The following is a 19,164-nucleotide window of genomic DNA, read 5'->3' as shown; positions in this document are numbered from 1 at the left end:
AGCTGCAGGTACTGGACAAGCAAGGCCTGGACAAACCAGTGAGTTGCCTGCCATGCCCAGCTCCTCCTCCCCGCATCCCATATTCAACACAGCCATTCATTTCAGCTATTTATTTGATTTTAATAGAAAGTGGGATACTTCTGTATTTTTAACATGACACTTTGCTAATTAAAAAACAACCAACAAAAACACAGCTATTTTGCACCTTTAAAAGTGAACTTTTGGCCAAGAAAACACAATTCAAGCACTATCACTCTGATTTAAAGTGTCTCCACAGGCTCAGTGTTGAAGGGCTTTCTTCACAAAATCACAAATGATCAAATTGCTGCATAAGTTGCTATTTCTGTCATAGCTGAAGTAACACATTGTTAGAAAAATGACCTCTTAAGTACAACTGGACTAATGCACATTATATAACACAGTTAAAAAAATACTCTCCTGACTGAACCAAAACAACATTACAAAGTGAAAGGCAAGGGTGTGCTGGGTGTGTGGGGGGTGTCTGGCTACATGTACATACCAGTAACATACATTTAAATATTAAAAAAATAAAGCAAAGCATAAAAGTAAAAAGGACAACGAACTAGAGTGTTAGTATCAGTCTCCTGGCTCAGTAACAAACTCTTAGCAAAGGGCAATGCTGCTGTACCACAGCTGTGAAGGACCAGGGTGGAGAACAGCAGCTGCCCCCACAGCAACTTACCCCAGCACTCTGGCTCTAACATGGTATTAGGCAATTGCATCAGCTGATCAATTTCTCCAGAATGATAAAGATGTAATTTACAATAAATTATTGAAAAAACCCAACCACCCAGAAAGAAAACCAAAAAACCCAAAACGCCAATCTCAATCCTTTTGGAGTAAATCTCTATGTATGTGGGATATTAAAATATTTTGAGACCATGAAGCCTGCTACATAAAAATAAAAAATTTTAAAAATGACCCAACAAAAAACCCTTATGAAATAAATCAGGTAACATACTTATTACAGAAGGTTATGGTTTTGGTTCTGGGCTTTTTAAAACATGTTTCCTAAAGTAAGACACCCCCCAGGCCCCTGGTACTTGTCTGGAATATGACTGAATGAGAGGCATTTATGTAAAGTAGCTCTTCCTAATGTCCAGCTCCATAGAACTAGGTTCAATTTTAACAAAAGAGTAAAATAAGCCTTTTCTTTTTTTTTTTTATTTTTTAAATAATTTCTAAAAGAGGAGTCTCTCCCCCATGGAGAGCTATCGCACCAAATAATCCAACTTAGAGACATTAAAAGACATCCTGTTCAGAAAGCCCAGAGAAAAACTGTATTTTATCTGCCCATAGTAAGTGGATGCCACTTTTTAAAAAAAACTTCCAAAAGAACAAAAAATTTAATTAAAAAATATATTACAAAAGGCACTACTGAGCTTGCAAAAGCATTAAGTGCAGTGTTTAGGTTTGTACCAATCACGAAGCTGTGAGGGTGCACAGTTTGTGTAGAACAGTCACTGCCGTGGAGAGCCCCGGCTCGGGAATGGCCCCGAGGGCTGGGTGGGACCGGGGGGAGGCCGGGCCAGCCCCTCCTGCCGCCCCCCCGTGTTTGCTCCACTCGGTGCCCTTCTCTTCCAGCCCTGCCAGGTGGCTCCGAGCTCTCACTGACTGTGGCACCAGCCCATCCCAACCCAGCCCTTCTCACCAGCACAGTCCTGCAGAACTTCATACTCTGATCAGATTTATCTTGTAACAGTAGATAGGTCTTTTTTCTTTTTTTTCCCCCCTTTTTTTTTAAACTAGAGAGCTGTTTCTGGAAGCCTTTCATGCAACATTACAAGCACTAGGCTTGATATGGAAAACTCTCTGGAGTTTTGAAAAGCTTTCTTATTCTCAGCATCACGCTGTCAAAACAAGTCATTCTTACAGAAGGCTGCAGAATAAAATTATTGACTGCTGTAACAAAAACTCATTACCACATCAACACTAGAGACACAGTAAAAGCTCGGATTTCATAAAAATATTTTGTCCTTAGTCCTCTCTCTTTACAGCTGGGAAATAGCCACCTCCTGGGCCACTGGCTACCATGCTAATATATTACAAACCAGACCATTAAGATAAAGTATCTTGCTGGTAAATTTGCTGAGATTATTGCTGATGTGCTTTTGTGTAATAACTATTCAAATCTGCTAGTGTTAATAGCTTCTCTGGGGAAAAAATAACCAGCTAATTCCTAAGCTTTTCTTTTCCTTAAATCTTCCACTACCACTAAAGGAATCCCAATAGTTTCTACAGTGCCTTGTTTCTAAAGCACTCAGATCTCAGTGTCTGTAACAGCCTCAGAACAAGCAGAGCCTCGAGGGTCTCTGTGCAGATCTGTGCACACACACATGGACAGACAGGTGAGGGTGGCTGTGGGAATCAACTGCCCAGCCCAGCTGGCTGCAAACACTCTCTGCTTCTGCACAGGGCTTCACATCCCTGCTCCACACTGCAAAGCTATCCTCACATTACCAGGCATGCTTTAGGTTTTTCCCCCTGCAAGCAGGAGAACGTTTCTGCCATCAATCTCCTCTCCCACATTCTATTTGCTGATGATGCATTTCCTCGACTATCCAAGGTCAAGAAAGGCAGTTGAGGGCTGTGTGTTCATTACAATGAGGATAAGGAGTGATAGCAATTCCCACCATTGCTAAGGACAGTTCAGCCCACTGTGGTACTGGCAACAAGGGTTAATTCAGCTACTGGACAACTGCACTCACAAACTTCTTGCTTATCACCAGTAATAATCTACCTCGTATGTGGCATTAAGACAGATACTCCATTATTTAAACATACAGTTGTCCTCAATTGAGGAAAAATAAATAGCTGAGTACAAACCTCATGTCACCTTAGTAACATTGTAGTTTTTCCTCCACTCTAACAATGAGAACAGAACTGCAGTCCCAGGATGAGGAGTTGCACTCTAGTGGGCAGGAGGCTCTGCAAAGTAGCGCAGGATGCAGGCGGGGCTGTAGCGCCCGGGGCTGCCGGGCTCGGGAGGGAAGGAGCTGCCGTGCTTCCCCGGGCTCCCTGGGACGGGACTGTTTCTGCCTGAACTAGGATACACTGAAGCATTTGGAAGACCAGCAGCCATGGATTGGGACTGGAATCTTGCCTTCAACGCTGGACTTGGCCAACTGAAAGAAACCAAAAGTCATTGCACACGTTTTAAAGGAAACTGCAATAGTGAGAGCAGCACTTTAACTCAGAATCACTTCAGATCTCAGAACCAAGGCACCAGCTGAGAAAAATCCTGTCTGGTAAGAGACAGATCTAGAAGAAGAGAAGGAACAAGAAGAGCATGAAATATTCTAAATGGATTGTTGCCCAATATTCTATATTCTATATATTCTAGGTTCTATATTATAGATTCTATATATTCTAGATTCTATATTCTATACAGATTGTGTTGCCCAAATCAGTAAGACATCATTTCTTTCAAAATGGCCGTGATGACACACACCATCCTTCACATGAACAGTTATTTTGGAGACTGGGGTAATAAAGAGTAAAAATAAAACCACTTAATAAGATGCATAAAGATAATAAATTCATCTTAATATCCCTCAGCACAATCTAAGTACCACAAGGCAACAAACACAACGTTCATCAACAACAGGGATGAATTACAAAACCCACAGCACAACTATCACTGAGTCCAGCGAAGGATCCAAGTACCAAATCAGCAAAGTGAGACACTGGCCAAGTGGAAAACAGTCACATCTGATTTGTTGGTGGAGACATGCTCAAGTTACCTGGGACAGCAGTAGAATGGAAAGAACATGACTGCAGCACCAGGAAACTCCTTATCAATAGACACCAGTAAAAAAGGCTTTGGTGATTAACTTCAGAACACAGTTAATTCTGCTGAATTTAAAATACGGGTTTGAGGGCAACAAGGCCTGAAAATCTGCTATTCAAGCTGATCTGCTAAATATGTACTTCAGCTCCTGTGACTGAGTTTGCAGCAATACCTTTGCCTGTCAGATGAGGAGTAGGATTGCACTGCGTGTTTCCATTTGTAAATCATTGGGAATTTCTGGGGATCAATCTCTGCTCCTTCTATAGCTGCTAAGACATCACCATCCAGCTTCGAGGGCTGCTCCCTAGAATGGAAACAGAACTAGATGAAAAGAGAACCATGTATTTGTTCAGCTAACGAAACACCCCAATTCCAAAACACTTAGTTTTATATTAGCAAAGAGATTGTCTGTGCAAGTAGAGTTAAAGAAGGCAATTCTTACCCAAGAAGGAATAACTTTAAATTGTCGTTTGTGGGTGAAGTCTTTGAAAGAAACTTCTGGGAGGAAAGTTCTTGACGTTGCTGTGACTCCCTGGTCTGAATTCCAGATTCTCGGGACACTCTTTCATTTTCTAACGATATTCTGTGGTCTGTCCTTAACTTGGTCTCTCCATATTTTCCTGTAACACTTGGCTCAGAAGAACTTGCCAGTGACACTGCAGAGCAGGTCTTGTCCAGAATTCCCTCATTCTCAGTTTGTTTAGTGATTTTATGAGATACTCCTGCAACCTCTTGTTCTTGGAATGACAGGCCTTCAAATTCTGACATCAAATTGGAAACAGGTGACATGAGGCATTCTGACCCATCATGCAGCTGCTTTCTGTCACTGAGGATCCTTTTACTGGACACAGGACTGCAAAACCCATTTTTGCTGGCAGCAGCCCCCTTCTCATAGTGCCGAGGGTGAGCTGAGGTCTCTATGATGTTTCCTGCACACTCCATGGACAGGATGTCACACTCAGCATCTCCAATGGCATCAATGCTGGGCTCCTTGGACACCAGAGAGGGGCTGATATTTCGTGCTGCATTTTGTCTGTTTTTAATTTCTTCTAAGCTCATGTCATCATCATCCTCATCCAAAAATGCTCCAACAGAAATGGAATTGCAGGACTTTTTGCTTTTGCCTGTAAACAATTTTAAAAAGAGCAACACATAAGAAGACTTTAAACAGAATGTCAAGTACATAAGCTAGGAAAAAAATGCACAATCCTTATGCCTTATTCTATTTCCTGAAGACCTCTCTGACTATATGTAACAGCAAGAACTAACCTGACTAAAGCAACAAATGCAAAATACACACATGGCAAGCAGTGATCTAAGGTATAAAAGCTTTCCTGGGTTTTGCTTCTTGTGTCTTTTCAGGTTCACAGTTGTGAAGAATTATACTTTTGTTTTTAAAATGTTATTTATTCCGTATCTGTGGATTACAAAATTCTATACTTTAAGATGAATGCCCAAATGCTCTGAGTGAAAACATTCTGAAGACAGAGGTTTTCTTACAGGGATTTCATTTGGGTGTACACTCAAATAAACTACTTCACATGGAAGATAAAGTCTGTACTTCCACATTCACAGTTGGCTCTTTTTCTGATGCTGTACTCAGACTCTCTGGACAACAGATGAATAACAGCAACCACCACAGGTGAATACTGCTTCCCCTGGGCACCAAGCTTTTTCTGTCTCTCTTCTCCCCAGGTACAACCCATTGTTTGCAGCATTTGCCCTTTTCTTACCAGAGGGATGTGGAGTTTTGTATCTATTGCAGGTTTCATTTTCCCCTGTTTCTGGCTGAGCCTTTTCGCTCATTTCACGATGACTCAGGTACTCTTCTAACTTTCGCAGCCCCTCCTGGGAAGACAGATCAACAAAACAGCCCAGAAATTCCCAGTATTCAACCCACGGGAACCCCAGCTCATGAGCTAACTCCCTGCAATAAATAAAATAAAACGAATCATTTGTGAAGACATAAATATCAGTTTGACAACAACTTTTCTGATCACATTTTAACAGCTACAAACAGGAGCACAAACAAACACCCAGGCAACACAATCCCACCACAACCAACAGTCTGCAAAAGCACACACACATCCTTAGCAATCAAAGTATCACCTCATTTGTTCTAGAGCATTTTTCACATTTCATCTACTATTTTTACAGTTGGCAGCATAAACATTGCTATCTTTAAGCTGACTGTATCTAGACATCAAACAGAGAAAAATCCCCACTGATACTGCATGCACCAGCTTTTTCTATTTGGGAATGGGAGAGGGAGGAGGAAGTGAGGGATTATTTTAAAGAATGAAATGCAGTCAGCTTTGAACAAAGTATTTTTTTCCATATGTTGCTGGTAGAAGGTATTTTAGCTGCAAGGACACACCACACACATATAGCTTTTATAAAACAGCAAAATTGTATTAGGATTTTTTCATTCTGCTCCCTTTTAACAATCCCTCACTTTCACAGAACAAACAGGCTATGCATCATTTTAGATCTGACAAATGAGGCAAGTAAGTATCTGTGAAAAGCATTCCATACATATCATCAATAACAGCCAAAATATCTTTATTGCCAAAGCTAAGAAAGCCAAGTCTCACATTTTAACTATCTTATTTACACAAAAAACCAGTAAAAATCCAACTGCAAAATATTTCATTGAATATTTCTGCAGTAGCTTTTGCCCCAAGATATTGTGCAGTGAGCAATAACTGTACTCTCAGCACAGTCTTTTGCTTTTACATGCTCTATTATTAAGTTTTTATATTGACAGTCTTTTAGATACCTTCCAACTCTTTCAACACCTCTCTCCAGATCAGATTTCCTGACATTGTGAAAGAAGCCAGCTCTCTCTCGAGGTGGGGTTTTCCACAGCCTGCGAAATTCTTCAGCCTTCAAAAAACAGAAACAAATTCAAAAACTACCCCACAGTATGAACTAACTCAGTGCTGGCTACACATCTACCCACAGATGTTCAGCTGTTTGCTGTCCACAAGTGCTGCTCTACTCCAGCTAGGAAGGATCTCACACTGGATCTAAAGTTACTCCTTTCACTACTGATGGTTACTCTGATCTCTTAACTGCTCATGAAAGAGAAGGACCATAATGTACCATAATCATCTGAAAATCAACTGCACAGACACCACATCTGCCTGGTCTTAATGTGTGTGCAGCAGGAAACAGAAGTGTCTTGTGATTTTGCCATGTCATTCTATTTAATTACAAAAGCCTCCTGGTCATTGTTTTCTAGGCTGCAAAGGGGATATTTTTTATGTACAGACTTGCTACAATTATCAGAATAAATTCTTGCTGTCTATTTTGAAGTTGGAATGCCTCAGGGGAAACTTTTTGCAAAATCCTTGCACTTATGACAAAGATCACAATGATGACTAAGAGTTACATTCAGACATGTCAGCAATGAGAATTATGAACTGTTTATACCCTAGAGAATATTTTCTGGAGTACAAATAATATTTAAATTTCTGTCAGTTGAACAGAAAATTGATCAAGAACTTTTAGAAGAAAAAGCATTAAGCATTTTGGCAGAACTCAGTCTTAAAAAATGCAACCATCAGTCCTCCACTGTATTTATTCACTGTTTCTAAAGCTGTTATATTTGTAGCATGTTCACATTAAATAAATGAGTCAAACACCTGTAAATTGGAATATATTTAACAGATATCTAAGTATTCCTTCTGAAAAATGAAGATTTTGCTTTTCCACTATACAGTCAATACATTTCTAAAACCATCCCAACACCTACTACTTGGTTGTCAATTTTTCCATCTAGAAAAATATATTTTTGTTAATTCAACAAGCAGAGGTTATCATCCAGTGGCAACTTCTAGAAATGAGATAAAGATACAGTTAAGGTTTTTAAAACTCATTCATAGCTGCTTTGACAGGCTTTGCTTCAGGTTAGAGAGTTACAGCAATTATCTGTAAGAATTGAAAGGTTTGCCAAAGTTGCTCTTTGAATAGATGTCAAGAGGAAAAAGAAAATTTTTTTACTGAACTTCTGCTCTTCTTATTTACACCACATTTCTGTTTTCAGCAATAAAAAAAATATTTACAAGTTTCTGTGCTTCTCCATGGAGGAAGATCCATCTCCTCAGCAAAGAGAGAGCCACAATCTGTACCGGGAGCAAGCTACACCACACAAGGAACCCATGAGGATCTTCTTTATTCACAAAAAGGAGAAGTATGGGCACTGGAGTCACAGGGAGTTCTCTCCTTACCTTTGAGGGGCTCATGGGGCCTGCAAAAGCCCTGATGGACAGCACTGGGTCCTTGGGGCTGCCAGGGTATTTAGGCCAAGCTCTCTGGGGGCCATCGTCCGTCTGGTCGGGCGACCACGGTGCCCCAATGACCGGGGCTGAGGAATTGTCTTCTGCCCTCAGGAGTGGGACATAGTAATGACCTAAAATAAATCATACAGAGCTTTCTCATTCAGCTTCTGTCACATCAGCCTGCTGCTTCTTCCTGGACTACCAATGCACCCGTACACAGAACCATCTTAGTAAAACTACTTGTAATTCAGACTCACTGCTCCAGTGATTACAGATCACGTTTTAGTGTAGGTTCTCTTCTCTTTTCAAACACAACAACACCTGCAACAATCCATAAAGCCCTTCTCTCAGGGTCTTTAACAAATTTCACAACCTCCTTTTACAAACACACACATGACAAAACAGAGAAATTCTGCCTCAAGGAAATTATAAAATGACAGGACTCCCCAGCATGAGAGATACACCCCTTGCCCTGCAAAAGGTTTTTGTTTCTTTTAGATTGAACACTCTGCTCCAGGCTTACAGAATCATGGCCTTGTCTACGTTACAAAGCCATGAGGGCAACCTTGTGATCCATACATTAAGAGTTCTGACTGTCATTTAAAAGACAAAAAATTTCTCTGTCCCTGCTCAATGTTAGAATTTCTCTTTGGTTTTCAGAGCACTGTACAGCAGCATCATTTATAAACTCAAATGCTACAGAAAGCAAACAGGAGACAGCCAAGAGGCAAAATACATGCCTGATATAGTACAAAACTGCATACAGACCTTTCAAGTACTCTTTTATCTTTTCTTTCAATTCAGCAGATTTGTTCTTGCTTCTTTCACAGACTACCTGTTAATGTAATTGTACTCGTTAGGGCAGCACAGTAACCTCATTTTCAAATCAACTGCAATGTGTGTTCTTCCTAAACAATCACATTATTGGCCCCCACCCATCTTACCCAGTACTTTTAATTCATAGTAGAGCAACTAAAATACATCCAACTTAATAAATTCTAAAACTTTTCCAAAGACACAATCAGCATAAAATATTTTTGATGTTATACAGAATTTACTCTTTAATTATGACACTAGCACCTTACTACAAGTCTTCTATGGTAGTCAGTAATGTGTGAATATGAAAAATGCTGATGAGGATAACATTTCTGGGTTTGCTGTCGACATGGAGAGACTTACTTCTGCTGGAGTTTGATCATATTTGTTTCTTGGATTTTTTACAATGGCTGGGTGTGAAGTAAGCACGTTAACCACATCTACATTCCCAAACTTGCAAGCAAAATGCAATGGAGTATCAAACCACTGCAGTGGGAAAAAGAAAAATATTCATATGCACTTAGAAAGATTATAAAGTCAATACCACACATTTAATTTTGAGACTGAGGACAGTAAATACATGTCATGACTAATTATCTTAGCTCTTAACAAATCTGTTCCCACCACAGTGCAGAATAACGATTACCAAAACCCACAGAACTTATGGACAGCTCCCCTTCTGTTTTGTTCTCTTTCAGTCTCCCTTAACCCCCTCCAATAATAATAGTAGTGGTAGTAGTAGTAGTAATAATAATAATAGTAACAATAATAATAAATAGATAAACCCCCAAAATCTTACCATTTTATCTGGAGTGTTCAGGTAAAGGTCAACAATATACTGGATGCGTTTCTTCAACATGACATCGTTATCATCTGGGTACATGAGCCGCATAAATTCTGGATTTTCCAGAGTGTCCAGCAGTAACTGGCAGATAGCAGGCTGATTCTCCTTGGCAGCAACATGCATGACATTGTACCTACACCCTTCCTAGAAAAAAAGACCAGTTTTAGAAAGAATCTCAATCTAAACAGCTTTCTTATACCCAGAGATGTAACTGATTTAACTGTGAACATGGGTTCCTACATGGAGTTTTATATGGATATTTTTGTAAAGACTTATCTTTACACCTATATTATTTTTATAATTAATGAAATTATTCTTACACTCAGTGCCTTTATTTAAGGAAAGAATGTGGCAAAAAATGCATCAAGATATTACACAATAAAGGGAGGTAGGAAGTTCAGTTTAGATAAAGAACAGGAAAATGGGTACAGATTTCAAAAAATTCAGCTGCTTTGCTATATTACATAAAAAATTTCAACAACTTCACAAAGCTGGTCTGATGCAAGTTGAAGATAGTCAGTGTTTGCTAAATGGCACCTTATACATGGTTCTGGAATTTAATAGAGATGCTTTGGTAAGCAATGCTATAGGAACACCTAATTACAGCCTAGGCCCTAGCCTGGTCCTTACATTTAGTCTGTTTTAAAAAAGATTGCAATTACTTGGAGGAGATCAAAGAATAAGAAGACAAAACCATTCCTTGCACTACTAAATACACCTATTCCTCCTGTGAAGAACTGCACACTCAGTTCCTTTAGCTCTGCTGGAGCAAAGGCAGCTCAGGGTGACTTACAGAGAAGTGCCCCAGCTGCTGTCAGGGAACTGAGAAACCCTACACTGGGTGGAACAAGGTGTCCTGAAGGAGGAGCAGGAAACATCACTCCTTCCACTTCTGCTTTCAGGCCCCAAAAGCTACATCACTAAACCAGAACCCAGATTTTCCTGTTTTGTTGCTGGTTTCTCACCTGTACAATGGTTGGGTTGTCTCCTGACCCGATCAGGTAACGAGGGTTACTCCAAATAAGATCTGAGAACGTTGCTGTGTCTCCTTTCTCCACAGCTTTCCGAAGCTTGGCTGTGAGATCCTGAGTCCGTGGGCTTTTGTAGCTGTTGGCTCTCTCCTTATTCACAGTGTCGCTCTCAGGGGAGCACAACCCATCTATCAACACACAAATCACTCCCTTCTAGATACATTCTTTCCATGATCACCATCTGCACATCCAGGCCATGAAAATGATGCTTTTAATCTAAACCATGTATTAATTTGGCATCTTTAATACACAGGAGTGTATTAACAACAATAACAAGACATTTAAATTAACAACTCAATAACAAGACATTTAAATACACTAGTTGTTAGTAATAGGGAGGGAGAGGAAAATGATGAATCAACTTGTAAAAGTGTTTCAGACTTTAATAGGGACTGGTAAACTTTGTAATTACCAGTCTGCTCCCATCCAAATTTAAAAGCAAAATTCAGCAAGAAACAACCATTTTCTGATTGTTAAAATTGCTTCTGCAGTTCTATAAATCCTAAATCACTTTAATCTAGCAACTGGGAACACTGTGAAATATGAGCAGTGCTCACCGTTTTATTTCTGAATGTACAAATTTACTTAAGAGCTGAGTACAGTTTGAATATACTGTGCAATTTTATCAGCATCTTGCTAAACCTGAAAATCCTGAAGTCCATGAGTAAAACTGAATCCTAACAAATATGACCACGGAATACTAAGCAAGGTATCCATGAAGACCATTACCTACATTTCAGCTTTAGAAGAGTAGCAATAGTACTTTACATTTAAAACATTTTCCACATGTTCAACATTTCTACACTTAAAATAAAAGTTCTCTTAAACTTCAATTTATTCAGTGCTTCACCTCTGAATTTTTTCTGTTATTAGTGTATTGGTAAAGCATTTGTTGCTTCTCTCACAAAAAAAAAAAAAAATCAATGCTGTCTATTGCATCTACTGTAGAGAGATGAAGTTCCCCACTTACCTCTGTTAAATGATCCCATTTTCACTGGAGACAAACATAAAGAGGACTTGCCTGGAGATGGGAAATAATCACAGATTCCTTTAGCAAATTTCTCTGCATCCTCTCTGTTTGTAAAAGCTTTAAAACGGGAACCCTTAATCAGCTTAACAGCCTGGAGAGCTTCCTTCCTATCTTCATAAACATGTATCCTCTCTGCAACAAGAACCACCACAGTTAGATTGTTTCAATAATCTCAGATTTCAATTCCTAGACAGATTACAGAATTCCTACACTATCATTCCAGCTTTGGTCTCAGATTGTTTCTCTTCCAAACGTGACATAAAGGTCAAAAGTCCTTTTAAATCTTGTCCCCTGGAAACTGAGTAGGAGCCTCCCACACTCTCCAGGTAATGTCAGGTGATCCCTGTTCAGGGCTCAGCCATTCCCATCAATCAACACCCTTTAATGGATGGGCCACCTTCAACACAGCATTTCACTTCCACATGGAAAAGCAAACTCAGCTTATTCACCCTGCATTACTTTTGATGCTGCTTTTTTCAGAAAGACCAACTTTGTCACTGATCCACAACTTTAGGATCTCTACAGAGTATCTCAGATAATAAACAAATCCTTCTTCTTCTCCTTTAAATGATATTGTTCAAATAAGGATATCTTAATGTACTTTTTCTTAGTAAGAATTCTTAGTACTGTCTCAGAGGAAATAATCCTGTGCACTACTCTACTCCTGTCAGGAACAGAAAGGAAGATGTGAGAACTTTTAGAAGGGATCATTTAAGCTTCAACTGATGACAATATAAATAGTTTTTTGATTGTTTATTTACTTTTTATTCTTGAGAGGGATTAAAGGCACAGGATGGGTCCAAGAGTAGCAATAAGAAATAATATTCTCCATCTGAGCTACACAGGGTAGAGGATCCTCATATATAGGAACTGCAAAGACAAACACCTGGGATGCCTTGAACTGTTGTTTCTTTGCCTTAGAATAAGTATTATTTATAGGAACAAAGAAATACTTCAAACAATGCTTACAATACTAATGCAGTGGTGTTCAGAACACCTGCTACATAAAAGAACTCTACTCAGCCATAACCAAAAGGCTTTATCACTGGAAAGAAGGGAAGTGAGTATTTACCATTCCTGGCCAGTATGTCATCATAAACTGGGCAAACACCATAGAACAGTGGAGGATCTCTGGATGGTGTCTGAGCAGAGATTTGTGAATCTCCAGCACCACAGGCTGGAGCTGAACAGTTCATGAGTGTCACAGCATCTTCTTCTGGAGGGTTCAGGCCCACACAGTACCCAAAGTCCACCTCCTCAGCAGCACTTCCATGGCTGTTGTGACTCACTGGGACATTTCCAGCAGCCTCCTCTGGCAGGGCAGACCCTTCCTCCTCCAGGGCTCCTTGCTGCTCCAACAGTGCCTGAGCCAATTTCTTTTCAAAAATAAACCTTGTAGTTGCAGTAATGGGCCCACATTTCAGTCCTGCTCTCACAATCTCTTCTCTAAGCTCATCGTGGCTGAGCTTCTTTAATCGGGATAATATTGTATCCATTGTTATTGCACCTACAGGAAAGGCAACAAAGAAGAGGAGAAAAATTGTACAAACCAAAACTTCTTCTGCTACTTAAATGGTGTACTAAAGCAAAGGAAACAATGCCTCTTAGCGATTTCTTGGGATTCTGAAAAGATCCTTGCGGTGCAGAAAAATCAGATTTTTCAATCCAATGTTTTTAAGCTACCAGACCCACAGCAAGTTTCCTTCCTCCTCTCTTGACCACTTAAAAGAGTATTTGCAGCTTACATTCTGTTCTTGGTAGTCCTTTTTCAATTTCTTCTAGAGTGAAAATTCAATCTAGAGCATTTACTCATTAAAATTAATGACAGGCTGAGAAATATTGACCAGAAGGCACAATACAAGGACAGGAGCAGCAGTCAGCCCCTAGACAAGGGGCTGCACCTCCAGTTAAAGGCACAGAACTATTTCTAGTATTTCCTCAGGACTTTCTGGCTGACAGAAGTCATGGGGACAAGCACAATGCAGCAGCCAGGGCAGGCTTTCTCTGGCTGTGATGCAAGGCTGGAAATATGCACACAGCATGTTGTTTCCCAGGCCTGTTTTGAGAGCAAACAGCCACAAGACAAAAACAACTGATCTTTGCAGATCTCCCTCTCCAACAGAAAACAGAAGCTGGGAGAATTTCTCCATTTCCAAAGGAACATCCTTCTCTCTGCTATGATCCAATTCCCCAGGCTCATGTCCCTCCGTGTAATCCACGCTGACAGCTTCCACACTGGTCAGCAAGAAGACACTAAAACCAAGCTGATGCCAACACAAATTCCTTGCTCTGAAAAACACAGCTGAAAAACACAGGATTTGGGCAGCTCCAAGAAGCTTTCCCATTATTTCATCAGAACTGCAGCCATGTACCTGCAGGCACTCCCCTGGCACACAGTGCTCAGGAAGGGAAGCTCAGACAGGAATGATTCAGCTGTGCTATTCCCTCAGCCTGCTTCACTCCTGCCTTGCACTGCCATTTCATGAGCCTTGTTCTGCTTTGGACAGGGTGCATGGCTGTTTTAGTACTTTATTTGCAATTTCAGGTTTCATCCCCAGTTAATGAAACTTAAGACTACTTTTTGTATATTTAAAAAACCCAAATGCACACAGTAAGTTTTTGCAGTTTTCAGCAGTAATCAATACAGCACCACATGAAGTTTCACTGCAACCTGAGTTAGAACAAACACATTCCTAGTATTAGGAAACACTATGAAAATGTACTTAATGCCAAACTTCAATAGCCCTTCAATTATTACAAGCCAACAGTCATGTGAGGGTTGTTTCCTTGGAGGGACATTTCCTTTGGGAGCTGTCTCTTTTTTTATGAATATCTTATTTTGAATGCCTGTGGTTAGAGAACAACATAACCTCAGCCCCTGAACATTTCACAAGTATTAACTGGAATCTCACTGAAACAATGGGAAATGAGAATATTTCCAATTAAAAACCCCACCAAAGAGCAGCAGAGCCACAGCTGATGCTGCTGAGCCACTTCCCCAAGGTATTGCAGCTCCCCTGTGATTCCTGAGCCTCCAAGCAACCTCACTGTTTTGATTATCTGACTTGCCCACAACAGATTATCTGACTGCAACGACAGATATGAAAGATCCTCTTACTTGTTTTCAATTCTTAATCTTCTATTTTTTTAAATAAAATTTGATACCAGTATGTTTTAATTAAGGGATGTGCCCCTAAGGTCAATTAAAATATCCAAACTTGCTATTTTAAGGATTTTCCTTTTGAGACTGCCTAATTGTAAAACCAGAAAAAGATGAAAACTCAGGGGTGAGAAAGTTCACGGCAAACACAGCTCAGTGAAAACACTCTGAGCAGTCAACATAATGCTTTAAAGAATTAGCTGAGAAAGGCTCCTATTTTTAAGGCTCAGAACCAGCACAATCATTCTGCAGAAGAGCAGACCTGTACATATATATAATTCATGTATGGAGAGTAGACAGGAACACGCAAAAATCCTTCCTGCCTAGTGGGTAAGCAAAGAAATGCTGTGAGGGAGTGATTTCTCTGCTTTCTCATGTTTTGACAGAACCTGGTACCTAAATCTTAGTGCTCAAAATTTTGTCTGTTAAAAAAAAAAAAAAAAAAGTTATTTATTTTGTGTACCTATTACAACTGTGGCACAACTGAATCAAAATGAGATGGCAAAGCAGACCAGCAGTGAAGAATGAGGTTTAAGATCTGCTGGTAGTATGAAGAGTTTTCTACAGGGTGTTTGGTGTGGAAATAGGGAAAACATTGTTGGAGTGACAACACAGAACTCTCACAAAATCCATTTGTGTTCTGACAATGAGATTTCAGCTAATTTAGATAAGCAATATTGGTTTTTAATTTCATTACCTATTTTAATCTGTCCAAAACAAAATGTGTGACCTGCAAACCTGAGAAAGAGCAACTGCTCATACTGAGACAATCCTTTGCCCGTTTGTTACGTGCAGGTAAAAAATGAGATTATTTGAACCATAAAATGCATTATATAACTAAAAATGATCCAGAGCACAGCCAGCACTGAGATTGCTGCCTCTTCTGGTTCAGCACGTAAGGCCTTGCGAGTTACCTTTGCAAATCTGAATAACTGCTTTAACAACAACATGTTCTAGGGTTCTTCCATATAATTCAAAACCTGGAAGAGTCAGCAAGAATTGTATTTTCCTTTATCTCATTGGGTCAGAATGAAACAGCAGAATCTGCTTCCAAAAAAAATTAAGAATAGACCCAAGACAGAATGAACGACTGACTTCTAAGGATGGCAGTACTATTTTACTCCACTACTCTCATTAAATCTTTCAATAAATGAATAATATAAGAAAAATACTCTTTTTGGCTGGGTTGTTTTTGTTGGGTTTTTTTCCGAGGCAGGAATAGAGAGTCACATCCTGTCTTTGGCCATATTCGGCTGATAGGATTTGCATATATTAGAGCAACCGTGGCTCCGCGATGGGGTGATTTGTCTGTACCGCCTGTGGGCAAATGAGCCACCAGTTCTGAACTACGTGGCTCAAAGGGAACTGCCGAACAAACTTGAAATAAGCCACGGGAAAAGAAAAAAGGGAGGGGGAAAAAGGGGCAACTTTTCAGGGAGGAGAAACGCACACCTATGTCTGGACCCGGACGGGCAGGGCGCGGGGGGGATGCGGGAGCAGCGGGAGAAGCGGCAGCGGCAGCGGCAGCAGGGCCGCGGGAGCGGGGCCGGGGCGGAGCCGCCCCTGCCGGAGCCGGCGAGGCCCGGCCGTGACAAAGCGGGAAGGGGAACGGGGCGGCGGGGCCGGGCCCGGCGGGGCCCGCGGGCTCTGGGGGGCGGGCAGGGCCGCGCGGCCTCCCCGGGCGGTGCCCGGTGCCCGCTCCCGGCCCCGCCGCGGGGCGAGGGGCAGCACCATCCCCCGGCCTCCCCCGAGTCTCTCACCTGGGCGGCTCCCGCTGCAGCGCTGGCTCCCCGCGGCGAGCGGCGCCGGGGCCGAGTGGGGAGCCGGGGACGCGATGGGGGTCGGGGAGGAGATGGCGGCCGCTGCCGCCCGGCGGCCGCCCGGCCTCCTGTCCCGCAGCCGCAGCAGCCAGCCCACGGCGCCGATGACGGCGCAGGCGGCCAGGAGCTCCCAGCACGGCCATCGGCCCCAGCCGGCTCCCCAGAGCGAATCCCAGCCCCCGGCGGCCCCGACCCACCGCTCCATGCCCGGCCCGCGGCCCGCCCGCCGCACGCCGCCGTGCCCGCACGCCCTCAGGGACGGTACCTCCGCGGCCTCGCGGCTTCCAGCTCCTCCGCCCCGCGCCCGCCCCCCAACAGACGCGGCGGCGGCGGCTCCGCCCGGCGCTGACGGGGCTCCTCCGCCTGCCTGGGCCTCGCCGTGACCGCGGCTCCGCTCGGCCGCGGCTCCCGGGCGGCGGGGAAGGGCCGGGCAGGCCGAGGGAGCGGAACACGCGGCGGAGCAGCCGCAGCCGCCGGGCGGGCGGGGAAGGGCCGGGCAGGCCGAGGGAGAGCGGCGCCGCTGCTGCGGGGGAACACATGGCGGAGCAGCCGCAGCTGCCGGGCGGGCGCTGCCCTAGGCCGGGACAGGCGGGCAGGGTTTGAACTGCAGCAGCCCTGGGGACCGGGAACACTCGGGCACTTCAGAGGCCGCTCTAGAAAGGTTCCGTCCGGGTATTAACCTTAAAATGCTGCAGCAGTCTCGTATGAGCCATGAAGGTGGAAAACCAGGGCGCAGGAGGCCTCTAGTGCAGGAGAACCATTCCCTGCACAGACGTGAACCAGCCCTCCCAGCAAGTGCAGCATTCCTGCCTTAGGGTACAGGCACCTGCACTATGTGCAGGGCAGGCACTTGGTGGTTTAAGTTGCTGTCCTTAAGAAAATAGTATTGCTTTAACTCACACTGTTTAGTATTGCAAGGAAGGTACAGGAATTTCTCACCTCAGTTTTAATTTGCTAAATTAGAATGAAGATGAAATTTCTGCATTGTTCCATTTTGTACACTCCACGGGCTGAAAAATTCAGGCCAAGGAATTGTGTTTCTTCCCTGATGAGTTCAGCTAACTGAAAAAGAAAATATAATGGAAATACAAACACAATGAAGTTTAGATGTGTGAAAAATCAATACACAATAATGTTGTCTTTCAAAATAAGATTTTTTTTCCTTAAAGGTGGCTACACAGCATATTCAACATCCCAACACAAAAATTACTGTCCAAAACCAAAGAGAAAATGGTAACTCTCTCGAAGCAGAAACAACATGGGGCCCTTTAGCAAAAATAGTTTATTGCACAAAACTTTTAAAGGAATCCCTATGCACATAATTTTTATAATCAACATGCTTAGTATGATCATAAACATTAATTGTACATAGTGTAACTCCTCCAGCCCCTGGGTTATCCATTCTTCAAGAACATGGAATTATTAACTTCTATCTTTACAAATACGGCCTAAGCAGACATTACTGAATGTCATACGTGAAATAGACCATTTCATTTACAATATCCAGAACATCTTTCCCTCCCCTAGAAATCTGTGCATCTGTATTGGAAATGAGGCTGCCCAAGACCAAAGTGTTGCTCATTAGTAGGAGGCAGAGGGATCAGATGACAGCTGTTGAGCATTAGTAATTCCTCTGGACAGCAATTGCTTTCACAGAAAATACTTAAAGGCTCTGATCACAGCAAGTCACATGCAACTATTCCCACTTTCCTCACAAAGTTAATAAAATGTACATCACAAGCTTCTGCATCACCAGGAGTGAATTTGTCATCCTTAAGGTAAATTTATATTGGTAATACCACCTGTCCCCAGCACACCTCTGATGTTGTCACAGCTGACACTAAAATAGCTGTGCCACTGCAGTTCTCTCCCCTAAGGAGGAAAATATAATCCATGACAATATGAACAGTAGAATGTTCATCCTGGATATTACTTTACACATGTGAAAATCCCATAGATTTCTGCTAGGATATTGCCTGAATAAACACTATGGGATCAGATCCTCCTGCTGCATGAGTGGATAGGGGGCTCAGCTGATCCCAATACAGTGCACAAATATTTCCAAGAAATCTGGAAGACAACAGAATGGAGCATTATGCAATATTCAGCAATGCCAGAGACTCAGTAACATTTTACTCTTTTGTAGGGTTTTTGCTGGTCTTCGTTGTGATTTTTTTCAAATGCACAGTTATTCAAGAGCCCTCAAAAACTCAACAGCATCTGAAAAAATAATGCTGCACCATTTACCAGCTTTCAGCACTGGGGAACATTCTCACATTGCAGTGACATTTCTCCTTCATTAACTAGATTTGGTTTAGTACACAGCATCCACTAAAGAAACACAGAAAATACATTCTATTGCAGTGCTT

General features: G+C 42.1%; 1 protein-coding gene across 1 annotated transcript; it reads right to left on the bottom strand.

Annotated features, from left to right (window-relative positions):
* Positions 1–95: 95 nt before the first annotated feature.
* Positions 96–17,015, bottom strand: ANKLE2 (ankyrin repeat and LEM domain containing 2). The gene is made up of 13 exons (XM_058036701.1): positions 16,736–17,015; positions 12,888–13,322; positions 11,756–11,947; positions 10,720–10,913; positions 9,710–9,898; positions 9,274–9,396; positions 8,863–8,929; positions 8,044–8,225; positions 6,591–6,697; positions 5,545–5,738; positions 4,254–4,935; positions 3,984–4,115; positions 96–3,146 (listed from the first exon to the last, which is right to left on the bottom strand). Exons 1-13 carry the CDS (start codon positions 16,998–17,000, stop codon positions 2,933–2,935), a joined length of 2,976 nt encoding a protein of 991 aa, XP_057892684.1. The 5' UTR covers positions 17,001–17,015; the 3' UTR covers positions 96–2,932.
* Positions 17,016–19,164: the final 2,149 nt, after the last annotated feature.

The sequence above is a fragment of the Melospiza georgiana genome, chromosome 18, assembly GCF_028018845.1.
Source record: "Melospiza georgiana isolate bMelGeo1 chromosome 18, bMelGeo1.pri, whole genome shotgun sequence".
NCBI lineage: Eukaryota > Metazoa > Chordata > Aves > Passeriformes > Passerellidae > Melospiza > Melospiza georgiana.
Note: the sequence above shows the minus strand (reverse complement) of the source record. Positions and strands in the feature narration are given on the sequence as shown.

Excerpts from the sequence above, each read along its gene's own strand:
- ANKLE2 (XM_058036701.1), bottom strand. The coding sequence starts at position 17,000 with ATGGAGCGGTGGGTCGGGGCCGCCGGGGGCTGGGATTCGCTCTGGGGA. Across the intron at positions 10,914-11,755 it reads AATGGGATCATTTAACAGAG|ATGGGTTGTGCTCCCCTGAG; the intron begins GTAAGTGGGGAA and ends GTGTGTTGATAG. Across the intron at positions 3,147-3,983 it reads TCCTCATCTGACAGGCAAAG|TTGGCCAAGTCCAGCGTTGA; the intron begins GTATTGCTGCAA and ends GGTTTCTTTCAG.